Source organism: Pseudophryne corroboree, chromosome 2 (assembly GCF_028390025.1).
Source record: "Pseudophryne corroboree isolate aPseCor3 chromosome 2, aPseCor3.hap2, whole genome shotgun sequence".
Taxonomy (NCBI): domain Eukaryota; kingdom Metazoa; phylum Chordata; class Amphibia; order Anura; family Myobatrachidae; genus Pseudophryne; species Pseudophryne corroboree.
In genome coordinates this window covers 932769808-932786345 of record NC_086445.1, presented here as the reverse complement: position 1 = coordinate 932786345, position 16538 = coordinate 932769808, and the positions used below count along the sequence as shown (strand labels likewise).

The 16538-nt window shown below is 47.9% G+C and overlaps 1 protein-coding gene across 8 annotated transcripts in view; it reads left to right on the top strand.

Moving 5' to 3' along the window:
• TBC1D23 (TBC1 domain family member 23) overlaps positions 1 to 16538 on the top strand; it is a 365222-nt gene that overhangs the window by 184842 nt on the left and 163842 nt on the right. For all 8 annotated transcript variants that reach the window (XM_063956244.1, XM_063956246.1, XM_063956245.1 and 5 more), the window contains exons 3-4: positions 365 to 470; positions 15074 to 15278. In XM_063956244.1, coding sequence (XP_063812314.1) covers positions 365 to 470; positions 15074 to 15278 — 311 coding nt within the window. The remainder of the gene's footprint in view (positions 1 to 364; positions 471 to 15073; positions 15279 to 16538) is intronic.

Genomic DNA, 16538 nt, shown 5'->3' with positions numbered 1-16538 from the left:
AAGCGGCAAAAACACACAGGTTTCACTAAATTTGTGTGTTTTCACACTAAAAAAGTATTTTTTTACGGAAGAGCTAGTCGGATACCCCGTAAAACAAAAATATGTGAAACATTGGGAAAAATCGCTGAAAACCCCACTCCCGATGTTTCATTGCACTTAATTGGATACCCCCCATGGCGTTTAACACTTGTATTTCTACTGGCTCTTCTCGCATATTCAGGCTTGAGATAGATTGTCTTTATAAAATCTATTCTGTTGTTCTTAGAGTATATAGTGAAGATATTATCTATAACTAACCAGCTGTTTAGCATATCATCAACTTACTTGTGACCAGCATCTAACAATATTTACAATGTGTTTTTAGATTGCACTGAACGTATCAGGAAAAGGAGATGGTTTAGCATCATGGGATGGGTTACTAGACCTTCCAGAGCAGCCATTGATTCACAGGGATTGCCAAAACCTTATAGGTAAGAGCACAAATGATGAGCAGAAGATTACTACATTTACAGGTTTAATTCAGATTCTAAGGTTTAGCTAATTGGAGACCAGATCCAGACTAGTATTTTTCTTTTTTTTTTTTTTTATTGTTGTGACCGTAAATCTGCTCCTGATATTTATTTCTATATGTAGTTGTGGTTAAAGAGGCAGCAAGAATAAATCTTAATTTGCCATACAAAAAATTATGTGGTACGGTTACTGAAATGTTGCAGGACTGCATCTAAAGGTTCCTGCAAAGCTATGTTCTTCCATGGCCATCCTGATATATATGCTACAGTGGGAAGCTGTCACCATACCGCTAGTCTGTATCCTGGATGTCACAATTCCGACGTCAGAATCAAGACTAGTGCGGAAATTCCAACACCGGAATCCTGGCACCACAGGCTTTCTTACCTCTATGGGTGTCCACCCATAGAGTGAGAATGAGTCCTTTGGTGAGCACAGGGCAGCCACTGGGGAAATGTATAAAAGCACCCCTTACCTTCCCTGTAGACACCTGATGGCTGCTCTGCAGTTGCTGGAAAATGTTGTGATGGCCCTTTAATCGGGGGTCTGATATATAGCCCTTTGATGTTTGTATCTATGTTCATAAAAATAAAATGTTATTTTCTCTATCGTCCTAGTGGATGCTGGGGTTCCTGAAAGGACCATGGGGAATAGCGGCTCCGCAGGAGACAGGGCACAAAAAGTAAAGCTTTCCGATCAGGTGGTGTGCACTGGCTCCTCCCCCTATGACCCTCCTCCAAGCCTCAGTTAGATTTTTGTGCCCGGCCGAGAAGGGTGCAATCTAGGTGGCTCTCCTAAAGAGCTGCTTAGAGAAAGTTTAGCTTAGGTTTTTTATTTTACAGTGAGTCCTGCTGGCAACAGGATCACTGCAACGAGGGACTTAGGGGAGAAGAAGTGAACTCACCTGCGTGCAGGATGGATTGGCTTCTTGGCTACTGGACATCAGCTCCAGAGGGACGATCACAGGTACAGCCTGGATGGTCACCGGAGCCTCGCCGCCGGCCCCCTTGCAGATGCTGAAACATGAAGAGGTCCAGAATCGGCGGCAGAAGACTCCTCAGTCTTCTAAAGGTAGCGCACAGCACTGCAGCTGTGCGCCATTTTCCTCTCAGCACACTTCACACGGCAGTCACTGAGGGTGCAGGGCGCTGGGAGGGGAGCGCCCTGGGAGGCAAATGAAAACCTATTTGGCTAAAAAATACCTCACATATAGCCTCCGGGGGCTATATGGAGATATTTAACCCCTGCCAGAATCCGTTAAGAGCGGGAGACGAGGCCGCCGAAAAAGGGGCGGGGCCTATCTCCTCAGCACACAGCGCCATTTTCCTTACACAGCTCCGCTGGTCAGGACGGCTCCCAGGTCTCTCCCCTGCACTGCACTACAGAAACAGGGTAAAACAAGAGAGGGGGGGCAAAATAGTGGCAAAAATTATATTATAAAAGCAGCTATACAGGGAGCACTTATTATAAGGCTATCCCTGTCATATATAGCGCTTTTGGTGTGTGCTGGCAAACTCTCCCTCTGTCTCCCCAAAGGGCTAGTGGGGTCCTGTCTTCGTTAAGAGCATTCCCTGTGTGTCTGCTGTGTCTCGGTACGTGTGTGTCGACATGTATGAGGACGATATTGGTGTGGAGGCGGAGCAATTGCCAAATATGGGGATGTCACCTCCTAGGGGGTCGACACCAGAATGGATGCCTTTATTTATGGAATTACGGGATAGTGTCAACACGCTAAAGCAGTCGTTTGACGACATGAGTCGGCCGGACAATCAGTTAGTGCCTGTCCAGGCGCCTCAAACACCGTCAGGGGCTGTAAAACGCCCTTTGCCTCAGTCGGTCGACACAGACCCAGACACAGGCACTGATTCCAGTGGCGACGGTGACGAATCAACCGTATTTTCCAGTAGGGCCACACGTTATATGATTTTGGCAATGAAGGAGGCGTTACATTTAGCTGATACTACAGGTACCACTAAACAGGGTATTATGTGGGGTGTGAAAAAACTACCTATAGTTTTTCCTGAATCAGAAGAACTAAATGATGTATGTGATGAAGCGTGGGTTGCCCCCGATAAAAAGATGCTAATTTCAAAGAAGTTATTGGCTTTATACCCTTTCCCGCCAGAGGTTAGGGCGCGCTGGGAAACACCTCCTAGGGTGGACAAGGCGCTCACACGCTTATCTAAACAAGTGGCGTTACCCTCTCCTGAGACGGCCGCACTTAAAGATCCAGCAGATAGGAGGATGGAAAATATCCCAAAAAGTATATACACACATACAGGTGTTATACTACGACCAGCTATAGCGACAGCCTGGATGTGCAGTGCTGGAGTAGCTTGGTCAGAGTCCCTGATTGAAAATATTGATACCCTGGATAGGGACAATGTTTTACTGTCTTTAGAGCAAATAAAGGATGCATTTCTTTATATGCGTGATGCACAGAGGGATATCTGCACACTGGCATCACGGGTAAGTGCTATGTCCATTTCGGCCAGAAGAAGTTTATGGACGCGACAGTGGTCAGGCGATGCGGACTCAAAACGGCATATGGAAGTTTTGCCGTATAAAGGGGAGGAGTTATTTGGAGTCGGTCTATCAGATTTGGTGGCCACGGCTACAGCCGGGAAATCCACCTTTTTACCTCAAGCTACTCCCCAACAGAAAAAGACACCGACTTTTCAACCGCAGCCCTTTCGTTCCTTTAAAAACAAGAGAGCAAAGGGATATTCATATCTGCCACGAGGAAGGGGGAAGAGACACCAACAGGCAGCTCCTTCCCAGGAACAGAAGCCCTCCCCCGCTTCTACAAAAGCCTCAGCATGACGCTGGGGCTTCTCAAGCGGACTCGGGGGCGGTGGGCGGTCGTCTCAAGAATTTCAGCGCGCAGTGGGCTCACTCGCAGGTAGATCCCTGGATCCTGCAGATAATATCTCAGGGGTACAGGTTGGAACTAGAGACAGATCCGCCTCGCCGTTTCCTGAAGTCTGCTTTACCAACGTCCCCCTCCGAAAGGGAGACGGTTTTGGAAGCCATTCACAAGCTGTACTCTCAGCAGGTGATAGTCAAGGTACCTCTTCTACAACAGGGAAAGGGGTATTATTCCACTCTATTTGTGGTACCGAAGCCGGACGGCTCGGTAAGACCTATTCTAAATCTGAAGTCCTTGAACCTGTACATAAAGAAGTTCAAGTTCAAAATGGAGTCACTCAGAGCAGTGATAGCGAACCTGGAAGAAGGGGACTTAATGGTGTCCTTGGACATCAAGGATGCGTACCTCCCCGTTCCAATTTACCCCTCACACCAGGGGTACCTCAGGTTCGTTGTACAAAACTGTCACTATCAGTTTCAGACGCTGCCGTTCGGATTGTCCACGGCACCTCGGGTCTTTACAAAGGTAATGGCCGAGATGATGATTCTTCTTCGAAGAAAAGGCGTATTAATTATCCCATACTTGGACGATCTCCTAATAAGGGCAAGGTCCAGAGAACAGCTAGAGATGGGATTAGCACTGTCTCAAGAAGTGCTAAAACAGCACGGCTGGATTCTGAATATTCCAAAATCCCAGTTAATGCCGACAACTCGTCTGCTGTTCCTAGGGATGATTCTGGACACGGTTCAGAAAAAGGTTTTTCTCCCGGAGGAAAAAGCCAAGGAGTTATCCGAGCTTGTCAGGAACTTCCTAAAACCAGGAAAGGTGTCTGTACATCAATGCACAAGAGTCCTGGGAAAAATGGTGGCTTCTTACGAAGCAATTCCATTCGGCAGATTCCATGCACGAATTTTCCAGAGGGATCTGTTGGACAAATGGTCAGGGTCGCATCTTCAGATGCACCAGCGGATAACCCTGTCTCCAAGGACAAGGGTATCTCTTCTGTGGTGGTTGCAGAGTGCTCATCTATTGGAGGGCCGCAGATTCGGCATACAGGATTGGATCCTGGTGACCACGGACGCCAGCCTGAGAGGCTGGGGAGCAGTCACACAAGGAAGAAACTTCCAGGGAGTGTGGACGAGCCTGGAAACGTCTCTTCACATAAACATTCTGGAACTAAGAGCAATCTACAATGCTCTAAGCCAGGCAGAACCTCTGCTTCAAGGAAAACCGGTGTTGATCCAGTCGGACAACATCACGGCAGTCGCCCATGTAAACAGACAGGGCGGCACAAGAAGCAGGAGTGCAATGGCAGAAGCTGCAAGGATTCTTCGCTGGGCAGAGAATCATGTGATAGCACTGTCAGCAGTGTTCATCCCGGGAGTGGACAACTGGGAAGCAGACTTCCTCAGCAGACACGACCTTCACCCGGGAGAGTGGGGACTTCATCCGGAAGTCTTCCACATGCTGGTAACCCGTTGGGAAAGACTAATGGTGGACATGATGGCGTCTCGCCTCAACAAAAAACTGGACAGGTATTGCGCCAGGTCAAGAGATCCGCAGGCAATAGCTGTGGACGCGCTGGTAACGCCTTGGGTGTACCAGTCGGTGTATGTGTCTCCTCCTCTGCCTCTCATACCAAAAGTATTGAGAATTATACGGCAAAGAGGCGTAAGAACGATACTAGTGGTTCCGGATTGGCCAAGAAGGACTTGGTACCCGGAACTTCAAGAGATGATCACGGAAGATCCGTGGCCTCTACCTCTAAGGAGGGACTTGCTTCAGCAGGGTCCCTGTCTGTTTCAAGACTTACCGCGGCTGCGTTTGACGGCATGGCGGTTGAACGCCGGATCCTAAAGGAAAAAGGCATGCCGGAAGAAGTCATTCCTACTTTGATTAAAGCAAGGAAGGAAGTAACCGTGCAACACTATCACCGCATTTGGCGAAGATATGTTGCGTGGTGCGAGGATCGGAGTGCTCCGACGGAGGAATTTCAACTGGGTCGATTCCTACATTTCCTGCAATCAGGATTGTCTATGGGTCTCAAATTGGGATCTATTAAGGTTCAAATTTCGGCCCTGTCGATTTTCTTTCAAAAAGAATTGGCTTCAGTTCCTGAAGTACAGACTTTTGTTAAGGGAGTGCTGCATATACAGCCTCCTGTGGTGCCTCCAGTGGCACCGTGGGATCTCAATGTGGTTTTGGAATTTCTAAAATCTCATTGGTTTGAACCACTAAAAAAGGTGGATTTAAAATATCTCACATGGAAAGTGACCATGTTACTAGCCCTGGCTTCGGCCAGGAGAGTGTCAGAACTGGCAGCTTTATCTTACAAAAGTCCATATCTGATTTTCCATTCGGACAGGGCAGAACTGCGGACTCGTCCGCATTTTCTCCCTAAGGTGGTGTCAGCATTTCATCTGAACCAGCCTATTGTAGTGCCTGCGGCTACAAGTGACTTGGAGGACTCCAAGTTACTGGACGTTGTCAGAGCATTAAAAATATATATTGCAAGGACAGCTGGAGTCAGAAAATCTGACTCGTTGTTTATATTGTATGCACCCAACAAGATGGGTGCTCCTGCGTCTAAGCAGACGATTGCTCGTTGGATCTGTAGCACAATCCAACTTGCACATTCTGTGGCAGGCCTGCCACAGCCTAAATCTGTAAAGGCCCACTCCACAAGGAAGGTGGGCTCATCTTGGGCGGCTGCCCGAGGGGTCTCGGCATTACAACTTTGCCGAGCAGCTACGTGGTCAGGGGAGAACACGTTTGTAAAATTTTACAAATTTGATACTCTGGCTAAGGAGGACCTGGAGTTCTCTCATTCGGTGCTGCAGAGTCATCCGCACTCTCCCGCCCGTTTGGGAGCTTTGGTATAATCCCCATGGTCCTTTCAGGAACCCCAGCATCCACTAGGACGATAGAGAAAATAAGAATTTACTTACCGATAATTCTATTTCTCGGAGTCCGTAGTGGATGCTGGGCGCCCATCCCAAGTGCGGATTATCTGCAATAATTGTACATAGTTATTGTTAACTAATTCGGGTTATTGTTTAGGAAGCCATCTTTCAGAGGCTCCTCTGTTATCATACTGTTAACTGGGTTTGATCACAAGTTGTACGGTGTGATTGGTGTGGCTGGTATGAGTCTTACCCGGGATTCAAAATTCCTCCCTTATTGTGTACGCTCGTCCGGGCACAGTACCTAACTGAGGCTTGGAGGAGGGTCATAGGGGGAGGAGCCAGTGCACACCACCTGATCGGAAAGCTTTACTTTTTGTGCCCTGTCTCCTGCGGAGCCGCTATTCCCCATGGTCCTTTCAGGAACCCCAGCATCCACTACGGACTCCGAGAAATAGAATTATCGGTAAGTAAATTCTTATTATTTTTTATAAAATCATGTTGAATATGTTTCAAATAAATGTTCTTACTCTAATACAATCATAAAAAAACAAAACCCTAATCATTTCTGAGCGTTTTTTCGAAAAAAATATTAGCCAGTTAAGTAGTTAAAGGGGTAAGCATTGATTATTAACCAAATAATGTTGGAGATTTTTTAAATGTCAATTTCTCAATCAGTCTTTTCAGGGTCAAATGTAGGATTTTGTAATGTTGCATTCCAATATATTTTACAAAAAAATATTAATGTTCAATTTCTGCTACTACAAACAGTAATGTTTCTCTAACGTCCTAGTGGATGCTGGGGACTCCGTCAGGACCATGGGGAATAGCGGGCTCCGCAGGAGACAGGGCACATCTAAAAAGCTTTTTAGGTCACATGGTGTGTACTGGCTCCTCCCCCTATGACCCTCCTCCAAGCCTCAGTTAGGTTTTTGTGCCCGTCCGAGAAGGGTGCAAACTGGATGGCTCTCTTAAGGAGCTGTTTAGTAAAGTTTTTTTTAGGTTTCTAATCAGTGATTCCTGCTGGCGACAGGATCACTGCAACGAGGGACTTAGGGGAGAGACTTGCAACTCACCTGCGTGCAGGAGGATTGAAGTTTTAGGCTACTGGACACTGAGCTCCAGAGGGAGTCGGAACACAGGTCAGCCTGGGGTTCGTCCCGGAGCCGCGCCGCCGATCCCCCTTACAGACGCTGAAGAAAGACGGCGGAACGGAGGTCCGGAAACAGGCGGCAGAAGACTTCACAGTCTTCAGAGAGGTAGCGCACAGCACTGCAGCTGTGCGCCATTGTTGCTACACGGCTCACTGACACGGTCACGGAGGGTGCAGGGCGCTGCTGGGGGCGCCCTGGGCAGCAATATAAATACCTATTTGGCAAATAAATACATCACATATAGCCATTAAGGCTATATGTATGTATTTAACCCAGGCCAGTTTTCCTAATAACCGGGAGAAAAGCCCGCCGTGAAAGGGGCGGAGCTTATTCTCCTCAGCACTCAGCGCCATTTTCCTGACCAGCTCCGCTGGTGAGGAAGGCTCCCACTCTCCCCTGCACTACAGAAACAGGGTTAAAGAGAAGGGGGGCATAAATTGGCGATATAATTATATATTAAGAGCCCATATATAGAAACAACACCTTCTAGGGTTGTTATATACATTATGGCGCTTTTGGTGTGTGCTGGCAAACTCTCCCTCTGTCTCCCCAAAGGGCTAGTGGGTCCTGTCCTCTATCAGAGCATTCCCTGTATGTGTGTGCTGTAGGTCGGTACGTGTGTGTCGACATGTATGAGGAAAATGTTGGTGAGGAGACGGAGAAAATTGCCTGTAATGGTGATGTCACTCTCTAGGGAGTCGACACCAGAATGGATGGCTTACTTATGGAATTACGTGATAATGTCAACACGCTGCAAGCCGGTTGACGACATGAGACAGCCGGCGGACAAATTAGTATCGGTCCAGGCGTCTCAGACACCGTCAGGGGCTTGTAAAAACGCCCATTTACCTCAGTCGGTCGACAGACACTGACACGGACACTGACCCCAGTGTCGACGGTGAAGAAACAAACGTATTTTTCCTTTAGGGCCACAAGTTACATGTTAAGGGCAATGAAGGAGGTGTTACGTATTTCTGATACCACAAGTACCACAAATAAGGGTATTTTGTAGGGTGGGAAAAAACTACTTGTAGTTTTGCCTAAATCAGATAAATTAAATGAAGTGTGTGATGATACGTGGGGTTCCTCCGACAGAAAGTTATGGGCGGTATACCCTTTTTCCCGCCAGTAGTAAGGGCGAGTTGGAAAACACACCTTAGGGTGGACAAGGCGCTCACACGCTTATAAAAAACATGGCGTTACCGTTTCCAGATACGGCCGCCCTCAAGGAGCCAGCTGATAGGAAGCTGGAAAATATCATAACAGTATATACACACATACTGGTGTTATACTACGACCAGCAATCGCCTCAGCCTGGATGTGCAGCGCTGAGGGGGCTTGGTCGGATTTCCTGACTGAAAATTTTGATACCCTTGACAGGGACAGGATTTTATTGTCTATAGAGCATTTTAAGGATGCATTTCTATATATGTGTGATGCGCAGAGGCATATTTGCATTCTGGCATCAAGAGTAAATGTGATGTACATATCTGCCAGACGAAGACACGACAGTGGTCAGGTGAGGCAGATTCCAGACGGCATATGGAAGTATTGCCGTATAAAGGGGCGGTCCATTGGACCTGGTGGCCATGGCAACAGCTGAAAAATCCACCTTTTGTTACCCCGAGTCACATATTGGCAGAAAAGGACACAGTCTTTTCAGTCTCAGTCCTTTCGTCCCCATACGGGCAGGCGGGCGAAGGCCAGTCATATCTGCCCAGGGGGAGAGGAAAGGGAAGAAGACTGCAGCAAGCAGCTCATTCCCAGGAACAGAAGCTCCTCACGGCTTCTGCCAAGTCCGCAGCATAACGCTGGGGCCGTACAAGCGGACTCAGGTGCGGTAGGGGGTCATCTCAAGAGTTTCAGCAACACTCGCAAGGGAACTCCGGGATCCTACATGTAATATCCCAGGTGTACATTGGAAATTCGAGACGTCTCCCCCTCACACAATTCACAGGCTGTATTCCCAGCAGGTGATAATCAAAGTACCCTTCTTACAACAAGGAAGGGGGTAGTATTCCACACTATATTGTGGTACTGAAGCCAACCGGCTCGGTGAGATCTGAAATATTTGAACACTTACATACAAGCGTTCAAATCAAGATGGAGTCACTCGGAGCAGTGATAGCGAACCAGGAAGAAGGGGACGATATGATGTCACTGGATATCAGGGACGTTTACCTACAGGTCCAAATTTGCCCTTCTCACCAAGGGTACTTCAGGTTCCTGGTACAGAACTGTCACTATCAGTTCAGACGCTGCCGTTTGGATGGTCCACGGCGCCCCGGGTCTTTACCAAGGTAATGGCCGGAATGATGATTTTTCTTAAAAGAAACATGGACGCTTTCCTGATAAGGGCAAGGTCCAGAGAACAGTTGGAGGTCGGAGTAGCACTATCTTAAGTAGTTCTACGACAGCACGAGTGGATTCTAAATATTCCAAAATCGCAGCTTTTTCCGACGACACGTCTACTGTTCCTAGGGAAGATTCTGGACACAGTCCAGAAAAACGTGTTTCTCCCAGTGGAGAAAACCAGGGAGTTATCCGAGCTAATCGGGATCCTCCTAAAACCAGGAAAAGTGTCAGTGCATCATTGCACAAGAGTCCTGGTAAAAATGGTGGCTTATTACGAAGCAATTCCATTCGGCAGATTTCCCGCAAGAACTCTTCAGTGGGATCTGCTGGACAAATGGTCCGGATCGCATCCTCAGATGCATCAGCGGATAACCCTATATCCAAGGAAAAGGGTGTCTCTCCTGTGGTGATTACAGAGTGCTCATCTTCTAGAGGGCCGCAGATTCGGCATTCAGGATTGGATGCCGGTGACCACGGAGGCCAGCCTGAGAGGCTGGGGAACAGTCACACAGGGAAAAAATTTCCAGGGAAGTGTGATTAAGTCTGGAGAATTCTCTCCGCATAAATAAGCTTAGAGCAAATTTATAATGCTCTAAACTTAGCTAGACCTCTGCTTCAAGGTCAGCCGGTATTGATCCAGTGGGATAACATCACGGCAGTCGCCCACGTAAACAGAAGGGCGGCACAAGAAGCAGGAGGGCAGTGAAAACTGCAAGGATTTTTCGCTAGGCGGAAAATCATGTGATAGCACTGTCAGCAGTGTTCTTTCCGGGAGTGGACGACTGGGAAGCAGACTTCCTCAGCAGGCATGACCTCCACCCGGGAGAGTGGAAACTTCATAGGGAAGTTTTTCAACATGATTGTGGACCGTTGGCAAAGACCAAAGGTGGACATGATGGCGTCCCGCCCGAACAAAAACGGGACAGGTATTCCGCCAGGTCATGAGACCTTCAGGCGATAGCTGCGGATGTTCTGGTAACACCGTGGGTGTACCAGTCTGTGTATGTGTTCCCTCCTCTGTTTCTCATAACCAGGGTATTGAGAATTATAAGACATAGAGGAGTATGAACTATACTAGTGGCTCCGGATTGGCCAAGAGGGACTTGGTACCCGGAACTTCAAGAAATGCTCACAGAGGACTAAGGGCCTGGGGAGCTAAGAAGGGACTTGATTCAGCAAGTACCATGTCTATTCCAAGACTTACCGCGGCTGCGTTTGACGGCATGGCGGTTGAATGCCGGATCCTGAGGGGAAAAGGCATTCCATAAGAGGTCATACCTACCCTGGTCAAAGCCAGGAAGGAGGTGACCGCACAACGTCATCACCACATGTGGTGAAAATATGTTGCGTGGGTGAGGCCAGGAAGGCTCCACGACGGAAATTCAACTAGGTCGATTTCTACACTTCCTGAAAACAGGAGTGTTTTGGACCTCAAATTGGGGTTCATTAACATTTAAATTTCGGCCCTGTAGATTTTCTTCCAGAAAGAATTGACTTCTGTTCCTGAAGTCCAGATTGTAAAGGATGTATTGCATATACAGCTTTTTTGTGCCCCTAGGGGCACCGTGAGATCTCAACATAGTGTTGGGATTTCTTAAAATCATATTGGTTTGAACCGCTCAAATCTGTGGATTTGAAATATCTCACATGGAAAGTGACCATGCTGTTGACAAATATCTCACATGGGAAGTGACCATGTTGTTAGCCCTGGCCTCGGCCAGGCGATTGTCAGAATGGGCGGCTTTGTCTTACAAAAGCCCATATTAAAATTTTCCATTTGAACAGGACAGAACTGGGACTCGTCTCCAGTTTCTTCATGAAGGGGTGTCAGCGTTTTCACCTGAAACAACCTCTTGTGGTGCCTGCGGCTACTAGGGACTTGGAGGACTCCAAGTTACTAGACGTGGTCAGGGCCCTAAAAATATATATATATATATATATATATATATATATATATATAGTTAGGATGGCTGGAGTCAGAAAGTCTGACTTGCTGTTTATACTGTATACACCCAACAAGCTGGGTGCTCATGCTTCTAAGCAGTCTATTGCACGCTGGATTTGTAGTACAATTCAGCTTGCACATTCTGTGGCAGGCCTGCCACAGACGAAATATGTAGATGCCCATTCCACAAGGAAGGTGGGCTCATCCTGGGCGGCTGCCCGAGGAGTCTCGGCATTACAACTTTGCCGAGCAGCTACGTGGTCAGGGGAGAACACGTTTGTAAAATTTTACAAATTTTGATACTCTGGCTAAGGAGGACCTGGAGTTCTCTCATTCGGTGCTGCAGAGTCATCCGCACTCTCCCGCCCGTTTGGGAGCTTTGGTATAATCCCCATGGTCCTGACGGAGTCCCCAGCATCCACTAGGACGTTAGAGAAAATAAGAATTTACTTACCGATAATTCTATTTCTCGTAGTCCGTAGTGGATGCTGGGCGCCCATCCCAAGTGCGGATTGTCTGCAATGCTTGTACATAGTTATTGTTACAAAAATCGGGTTATTACTATTGTTGTGAGCCATCTTTTCGGAGGCTACTTCGTTTTGTTATCATACTGTTAACTGGGTTCAGATCACAAGTTGTACGGTGTGATTGGTGTGGCTGGTATGAGTCTTACCCGGGATTCAAGATCCTTCCTTATTGTGTACGCTCGTCCGGGCACAGTACCTAACTGAGGCTTGGAGGAGGGTCATAGGGGGAGGAGCCAGTACACACCATGTGACCTAAAAAGCTTTTTAGATGTGCCCTGTCTCCTGCGGAGCCCGCTATTCCCCATGGTCCTGACGGAGTCCCCAGCATCCACTACGGACTACGAGAAATAGAATTATCGGTAAGTAAATTCTTATTTTTGCTCTTGTACAGCTGAAAAAGGTCATTGCTGTATCCCACACTCTATATTCATCAGTATGAAATCTAGACAGGGTCTCTGGGCAGGTGAAATCTTTGCTTGTTTGCTGACCTCTATTTCCCCCCCCAAAATAAAAAATAAATAAAAATGTATATACATACCTTGGAGGGGTTGGGTATGCATGACCGTCGGTCACCATACCAATGCCGGAATCCCGGTTTACAGATGCCTGTGGGGGGGTAGAGGGGGGAGGAAGCGGAACGAAGCCCACTTGCGGGCTCGGTGGTGAGCGCAGATTGTATTCCCGCTCTATTGGTGTCGTGGATACCCAAGAGTGGGAATAGTCCCTGTTAGTCCGCATGCCGACTGTTGATACTGTAAGGGGGCCAGATTCCAACGTTGGCATTGTGACCGGCGGTCATGTTACTGCCTCCCCCTTTGGGTACTTCCAAGGGTGCTCTGGGTTGGTAGTCCAGGTCCAATTCACATTATTTATAGTCAATGTAATAGACCATTACGTTTTCAAACTGTGTCCTCAGTACATGTTTTCCAGGTCTTCTCACAGTGGAGTGGAATAATTAGCTCCACCTGTGAATCTTTTAAAATGTCAGTAATGACTACACCGGGTTCACTACGGTATGCCAGCGGTCGGGCTCCCGGCGACAAGCATACCGGCGCCGGGAGCCCAACCGCCGGCTTACCGACAGTGTGGCGAGCACAAATGAGCCCCTTGCGGGCTCGCTGCGCTCGCCACGCTACGGGCACGGTGGCGCGCGACGCGATTTTATTCTCCCTCCGGGGGGGTCGTGGACCCTCACGCGGGAGAATGTGTCGGGATCCCGGCGCCGGTATACTGTGCGCCGGGATCCTGTCAGTCGGCATACTGAAGATTACCCACTACACCTATGCACTTGCTAGGTGACCTGGAAAACATGAACTGTTGGGGGTCCTGAGGACTGAATTTGAGAACCACTGTAACAGACAAAGGCGGCGTTTGTGGCTACCAATAAAATATGTGCACAAGCAGAAGTGAATCCTGTCCCTGACCACATATCTGAACACAAGGATGACATATAAACACTGTTTACTTTAATTTAAGTTTTTTTTCTTCTTCTGAATATCTCAATAAGAAACTTTTGGCCTAGGGGTGCCATGAAAAAAATTCTGATACTCTAGGGCACTGTGATTTCAAAAAAGTTTGGAACCCCTGCCTTATAGCATTTCACAGATTTTACATTGTGTTGATACCTGCAGCTTGTTGTAGACTAAGTACCTGCAAGCTCCAACACAAAGCTATAATATATTGCAGCCAACACTCTGATATATCACATGGCTGGTATTTCCCTGTGTGTAGTTTCAAAATCACTGCAATGTCTGATAATGAGGGTAATTCCAAGTTGATCGCACAGGAATTCTGTTAGCAATTGGGCAAAACCATGTGCACTGCAGGGGAGGCAGATATAACATGTGCAGAGAGAGTTAGATTTGGGTGTGGTGTGTTCAATCTGCAATCTAATTTGCAGTGTAAAAATAAAGCAGCCAGTATTTACCCTGCACAGAAATAAAATAACCCACCCAAATCTAACTCTCTCTGCACATGTTATATCTGCCTCCCCTGCAGTGCACATGGTTTTGCCCAACTGCTAAAAAATTTCCTACTGCGATCAACTTGGAATTACACCCAATGTTCCTATCGGAATAAATGTAATCTCCGGTCAGAAGAGAACTGTCGTCAGCCTGGTCACACTTCACTTACACGGGCTAATTCAGGATGGATCGCTACTGTGATCTCATGCGCAGTTTCCCAGTTATCTCGAAACTGCGCAGACAGCCCTCTGTAAGCTTCTGTCACGTTTGGGGACCGCCAGCGTGCCGGAAACAGGCGTTCTGCCCCCATTTTCCGGTAGTGGCGAGGCCAAGGTCTGCATCTAGAGAGAGGCACAGATTTCTTAGCCTTACAAGGCCCTCTGCGACAGGCTGTCTGCGTAAGCTGAAGCTTACTCAGCTGTCCGTTTGCGGGGCACAAAGTGGCCATCGGTCATGATGTTGATCCCAGTCTGCGATGCCGGTCACAGCTGGGATCGCAAATGCAGCCAAGGAGATGTTCAACACCTACTATATTTACTTTGCTAAATGAAGGACACAGACCCTTGTGGTGCTCTGTGCAGTGATCATCTGACTGAATCACAGGCCACAGTGATGCTAAAGTGGTCTGAGCACTGCGCCTCAGAGCTGGATGACTAGCACCAAATCTTAGACATGTGTAAGTAACTGGTCACTAATATTAAAATAAGGTAACTTCTAAAGTAATGATGGTGGAAATACAAAGAACCCATTTTAATAATGGGCAAACCCCAAATGCCTAGGACCGCTGCTGGTGGGAGACTGCTTCAGCCCTGTTGTCTTACCAATACTTTATTTTCCCTTTCTTTCTAGACCAACTTATAGTGCTGGAAGAGAGAAGAACTGTACTTCTTCAGGACATTGAATCTGTTGTTACCTTTTATTGTAAATCTCGCAATGTCAGATATGTTGAAAATATCAGCTGGATACACCTCCTAAAACCACTGGTGGCCCTAGACCTGCCGCGCAGCGACTTGTATAACTGCTTCTATGCAATCATGAATAAGTACATCCCCAGGTATGGATAGAATTGCTCTTATAGATTTTTATTTTATTTGTTACTTACTGTTGTCTAGATGTGTATAGTACACTGCGGCAGTGCTTGAAGTGGGGGTATAGAAGTTTGAATATAATGGCAAGGGGGTTTTGGCCTTTCCCCTGTGGTATATATAAAACCTGTTATATGATGTAAGGCTATTCACTATGTTTTCACCTTTCCTCAGTGTCTCAAATGTTCCTACAGTTTATCTCTGTAATGTCTACCATTTGTTGTTTATCTCTCTGTTTTCCATCTATTCCCTTTCCTCACCTGTTTGTATTTGTGTTTCTCTGTCACTTTCCTCATGTGTCAATATCTTCATCCCAGCTAACCATCTCCATCACTCCTCACATTCTATTCTATGTGTCTTTTATTTATCCCCTGCACCTCTTACTCCTTCCCCCCCCCCCCCCCTTCCCCTGGTCCCCTCACTCCCTTCTACCTTCTCAGGGCCTGCTTCCCTTTTTACCAACTGCAGTACTCACCCCCTGCTTCCCTCAATCAGCCACTGCACCTCACTCTCTCCATCCCTCTCTCACCACCTGCTTCCCTCAATCAGCCACTGCACCTCACTCTCTCCATCCCTCTCTCACCACCTGCTTCCCTCAATCAGCCACTGCACCTCACTCTCTCCATCCCTCTCTCACCACCTGCTTCCCTCAATCAGCCACTGCACCTCACTCTCTCCTTCCCTCTCACCACCTGCTTCCCTCAATCAGTCCCTGCACCTCTCACCACCTGCTTCCCTCAATCAGCTCTGCACTTCTCACTCTTGCTATCCCGCTCACCCCCTGCTTCCCTCAATCAGCCACTGCACCTCACTCTCTCCATCCCTCTCTCACCACCTGCTTCCCTCAATCAGCCACTGCACCTCACTCTCTCCATCCCTCTCTCACCACCTGCTTCCCTCAATCAGCCACTGCACCTCACTCTCTCCTTCCCTCTCACCACCTGCTTCCCTCAATCAGTCCCTGCACCTCTCACCACCTGCTTCCCTCAATCAGTCCCTGCACCTCTCACCACCTGCTTCCCTCAATCAGCCACTGCACCTCTCTCTCCATCCCTCTCTCACCACCTGCTTCCCTCAATCAGCCACTGCACCTCTCTCTCCATCCCTCTCTCACCACCTGCTTCCCTCAATCAGTCCCTGCACCTCACTCTCTCCATCCCTCTCTCACCACCTGCTTCCCTCAATCAGTCCCTGCACCTCTCACCCCCTGCTTCCCTCAATCAGCTCTG